The sequence below is a fragment of the Seriola lalandi genome, unplaced genomic scaffold, assembly GCF_002814215.2.
Source record: "Seriola lalandi dorsalis isolate HSWRI2012SDOR001 ecotype SW California unplaced genomic scaffold, Sedor1 jcf7180002054659, whole genome shotgun sequence".
Lineage (NCBI taxonomy): Eukaryota > Metazoa > Chordata > Actinopteri > Carangiformes > Carangidae > Seriola > Seriola lalandi.
Genome location: NW_019525212.1, coordinates 385,834 through 390,713, shown reverse-complemented (window position 1 = coordinate 390,713; position 4,880 = coordinate 385,834). Strand labels below are relative to the sequence as shown.

The following is a 4,880-nucleotide window of genomic DNA, read 5'->3' as shown; positions in this document are numbered from 1 at the left end:
TACAAAGGACTAAATCTCCATCTGTCTATCCATCATGTGTTTTAGGACATTATTTAATAATAAATGAAAAACTGTGAATACATAATGGATACCAACAATGTGGAAGGAAACATAATTATTGGACTGGACTAACTGCATGTGCTCAACATTTAACGAAGACACCCCTAGTCTTAGTTACATATGAAGTGTTACATACCACACCCTCCTTTCTCAATATGAAAGTCACACTTCACTGGCGATATGTCTCAGTAACTGCATCACATCAGTCTGAGTGCACAGCACTATACATTACATGATGACACCAAACTAGCACCACCTTCTGTTCACATATATAATGTTATTCTGCTACAAAGATAATAGGCAGCTACAGTCTGAGTAAGTTAGTCAACCAGAAATTTGATGGCAAAATTATATATTATATAAGGAATTTTCTTATTTACAACAGTCTAATATGATCTTCTACAAATGATGTTTGTATACAACTACTCTACATTTGTAAAATACAGTTTGGAGTGACCATTATAGTTGGAGGTGGAGTGTACAACGCCTTTTGTCCTTGACAGACAACAGTTATAATTCACTTGGCCACAAGAGGTCCCTGTTAGATACATAAAACCTGCTGTAGGTTGTAGGCATTAGAAAAAACAGACACTGCCATTAGCTGATAAAAATAATTCTGTTCAAGTGATTGTTGAATGCTTTATTCTGTTGTGTTCAAGTATAGAAGGATAAGCATATCTATGGTTTTCTAAATACCCTGCCGTGACTGTGTGCCTTCACCTCAGCTGGAGCTTTAGAGCAGCTGCTAAACTTAACTAGTTAAAGTAACAACTAACGATTCAAAATAAAATATTCATTTCCTTCTGTAAATCCAGTGGTTTTCTGTTTTCATGGAGCATGCAAAGAGCAGCAACCTGTGGTGGGAAGGTAAGTACTGACAGCAAACTTGTTTTAACACCACATGTTAAGTCTGTATGTTTAAGTTTATTGTTCAGTTTTAAGGTTTTGATCGGGTAAGTACATCGCTTGTTGCAGGTTTACATATCCTCAATTATATTTCAGATTGAACTACTGTCAGTTATTTACACTAAACATTAAAAGGTCCCATATTGTATAACATTATGTCATTTGAATATTTGTTGATTGATAGATTTTATAATTTTGATGAGAAAGAAGTAGTAACACATGAGTCTCTCTTTCACACACACAAGCATAAACGGACACTCAATACCAAAGGTCTTTGTAAAAGCATGAATGGAGATTACACACCAGCGCTAAGCCATTTTCTCACAGATCCATTTCACAGAAGCAGTACATGACTGATCGTTCCAGTTTTTATCAAAATCCCTGCTAGTTAATATATGTGCACAGTCTTCTTCCCCCCACTGCGAATCTCCACCACCATTATCAGGCTGCCCTTCCCACCAGTAACTAGAAGGTTAAAGAACAAGAGCATGACAACAACATTAACCTCTTACAAGAACAGAGTCTCATTCAACAAACGCTTTTATCCAAAGTGATTTACAAGTGAGCAGGGTCGAGTGAGGGCTTTATTGAGCTACGTCACTGTCATATGATATATATAATCATATAAAATTACATTAACATACAGGTATTTTAGTCTTACTACACACTTATACAGCAAACGTTCTCCAAAACCGCTCAGTCGAAAATCATTCAAGTCTGACCTTTGAGTCAATGGAGTTCCATCAATCCATTTCCAGGTCCCCTCCTCGTCCCTGTCAGTCAAACCAATCCACCAAAACTTTTTTCCTGCAGCAAATCCAGTAAGGAGTGTCTGTTTAAAGCCAAAAAGAACAAACAAACACAAAAAACAAGATCAGTGAAACGAAACCACTGCGCTCATTTATTCCTCTAAATGTGTTTACCAAACCACGGTGCAGGAACTCTGGTAGAGACAGGAGATCAATGTGACACATGCTGGTGTCCGACTTTAGTCGCTGCTAAATGTGGATCTGTCTCGACCTCACTCTGTTCCTTAGTTCCTTCATTCTGCCTTCACTCGAGACCTTATGTGAACCATGCAGAAGTGTCGCTACTGCATGGGCTGCACTGAAGGGGGTTCCTTTGGGAGACATTTGTGCCGTAGCATCAAGGACAACACCATGTACCTTTGCAAAACTTTACAGAGTGGATGTGACCTGTTCAGAAACAGTAGGCTCTTTTGTTCTAATGTTTGTTGCCCACAGAGGTTCGGACATTTAGATTCTGCCGTTCCTTTAAGACCTTTTTGGTACGAGTCCTCCTATTTAGATCATAGCGACGTCAACATTCAGTCTCACAGATCCATAATTACATTCATAACTTTCACCAGAAAAGGAATCAGGAATTGAATTTCATTGAACTTAGCACAAAATGATAAAAAAATTTTTTAAAATGCCTGTCGTTCTTGTTGACTGATGTCCAAATATGGGACATTTCCACAGATTTTCCACTGAATTTTTAACTGATACAAAGATATTCTACTGATCAAATGCATACAACATTATATACGATATTAAAACACAGTGGAAGGCTAAAGCAATGTTAGCTAGCTTGCTAAAGATGATACACATGGAAAAGGTGTCATGAATTCTTGTTGGAAAACCAGAAAAAGATGGTACAGAAAAGCAAAAGTGCATTCAGACAGTTTGACGTTTTATTATGTTTAATATCAGCAGGTTGAGTTGAATTTCACAGATCCGTTAAAAAAGCAGATACAGATGCACATAAACATTCAAATATACACATTTTACCTGCTCTTCAAGACTGTCTATGATCACCAGATCCGCTCCTCTGGCTCTGCAGTCCTCTCTGCCTTTTTCCCAAGAACCAGACTGAGTGGAGAGGAGATAACAGGTACCGCTGAACATCCTCCATCCTTCAGGACACGTTTTCTCTGTAAGATGAGTCAAACAAAAGTCATATGTGTCCAATATGTCAATACTCACAATTCCTCATTTGAAGGTGTTGTAACGCTCAAAAGTCAAAGTCATGCTGCTTCTTCTAATGACTCTTCACTGTCTACTTTTAGTCCAGTTACTAACTTAACACATACATGATGCACATCAGAACAATAAAAAGGTTCCTTGGAAGTGAAAATAGTGTAACTTGGATATCACAAGTTGCATCATCATTAAGTAGATCACAGACTTTACACTGTAGAACTGAGGATCCGTACAGGCTTCATAGATATAAAGAGACAGCTGTGCAGAAACCACACAGGCAAACACTCACTCTGTTTGGACAAACTCTGAAGCCTCTTCAGCTCTTTAGTCATTTCAGTGAGACTGGTATTCAGCTGGTCTCTCTCTTCAGTCAGGGAGGAGAGTTTGATGTCACTGGCCTGAAGACACTTAGTCAGGTTGGCTTCTCCAGTGGAGAGTTCTGCATTTGAATTTTTATGGTCTGAAATAAATCAAGAGACGCCTTTACGTTTATTACAAAATCACAGAACCAGACACAAAAGAATCCTATGGGGTACATGCTCGTTACATTAAAAGATGATCTGGATCTGTGAATTTCCTCTTATGTACTTCGTTTTCTTAGTTCCTTATTTCACAGTAGATATTAGAAAAATCATGACTTTGAAGAAATGCCACCCTTTTAATGCAGAAGTTATATATATATATATATATATATGTATGTATGTATGTATGTAGATGGATGTAGATGGATGTCGTTTGTTGCCTTGTACTAATAAAAACTTGAATACACAAAAGAGACTTGTTTACTTAACACGAGATACAAAGCTCTACTTACACAGATTTGCTGTTTTAACTGCTTGAATATGCATATCTACTACCTTGGTAAAAATTCCTATTTTTTAAAATCAGTATTGAACTTTTTATATGACACTTTTCACTTAAAGGTTCCATATTGTATAAAGTGAGATTTCCATGTGTTGTTGGATTATAGATCAGGTCTAGGTTCTATATTAATACTGTGAAAGTATCAAAGCCTCAGTCCACAGAGAAACGCACACAGCCTGTATTCACACACTGAACCTTAAAACCAGCTGACAGGACTTCTTTAACTTTGTGATGTGACAACAAAGCAGCAGTTAACAGTACATGAAGGGGGCAATAAGAACGTAAAAGGCAGTGCAACACAACATGAAACCAGACTCACGGTGGACACTGAGGCCGATGAGCCCAGCCAGCAGGAGAAGACTCAGCAGACTCAGAGAGAGAACAACAGCTCCATGAAATCTCCTCTCAGAGCTCCTGGGACCTGAACAGAGAAAAGACCAGTGAGTAAATACAGTAACAGATGATTAAACAGATTTATCCTCAGCTCAGTCACATTGTCTGAACATTTTTACCTGTCTGACTTGGTGAAGGTCTTGATTGGCCAGGTTTGCCGCATTCAACATTGGCATAGATGTCGTCCATCGCTCACATCACTTTCTGAGAGAATGTGATCTCTGCAGCACAATTTCTCACCTTCAACTTTGGAGGAAGTCACCAGTTTCAGAGGGGATACATCAGATTTATTTTTGTTCTTGTTTCCTTGTGTAGTTGTGTTGTTGATTGTGGTTTTTGATTGATTCTTTCTTTTTTTCTTTCTCTCTCTCTATCTATCTATCTATGAATGACATTATTTATAAGAAAGTATATATATATATATATATTTTTTTTTTTCATGAGTTGTTAAAGTCAGATGTGTAAAGGGTCTTTACAGTTTAACTTTTGAGGAAGTAAGAAGTGATGAGAATATCCGATGAAAATTGTCACATAAAACAGGAACTCTGCGTTCTCAGGACAACTTAATGCTTGGTACGGAGGTTTAAAGTCCTTTTTAGTGGAATAGAAACAAATTCACTGTGTTGTTATTTGGTATGAGGGTTTTTGGAATGGACGATGTAATATGAAATTTGA

General features: G+C 37.6%; 1 protein-coding gene across 2 annotated transcripts in view; it reads right to left on the bottom strand.

Annotated features, from left to right (window-relative positions):
• Positions 1-4,880, bottom strand: part of LOC111665783 (CD209 antigen-like protein C) — a 14,121-nt gene that overhangs the window by 6,167 nt on the left and 3,074 nt on the right. Inside the window, exons 2-7 of one of the 2 annotated variants that reach the window (XM_023420871.2) lie at positions 4,325-4,451; positions 4,132-4,233; positions 3,238-3,408; positions 2,757-2,899; positions 1,689-1,798; positions 965-1,431 (exon numbers count right to left, since the gene is read on the bottom strand). In XM_023420871.2, the coding sequence (XP_023276639.2) occupies positions 1,275-1,431; positions 1,689-1,798; positions 2,757-2,899; positions 3,238-3,408; positions 4,132-4,233; positions 4,325-4,394 (753 nt within the window). In that variant the 5' untranslated portion in view covers positions 4,395-4,451 and the 3' untranslated portion in view covers positions 965-1,274. Of the gene's footprint in view, positions 1-964; positions 1,432-1,688; positions 1,799-2,756; positions 2,900-3,237; positions 3,409-4,131; positions 4,234-4,324; positions 4,452-4,880 lie in introns of those variants that run through there. The other variant, XM_087177877.1, reaches the window with a different exon arrangement.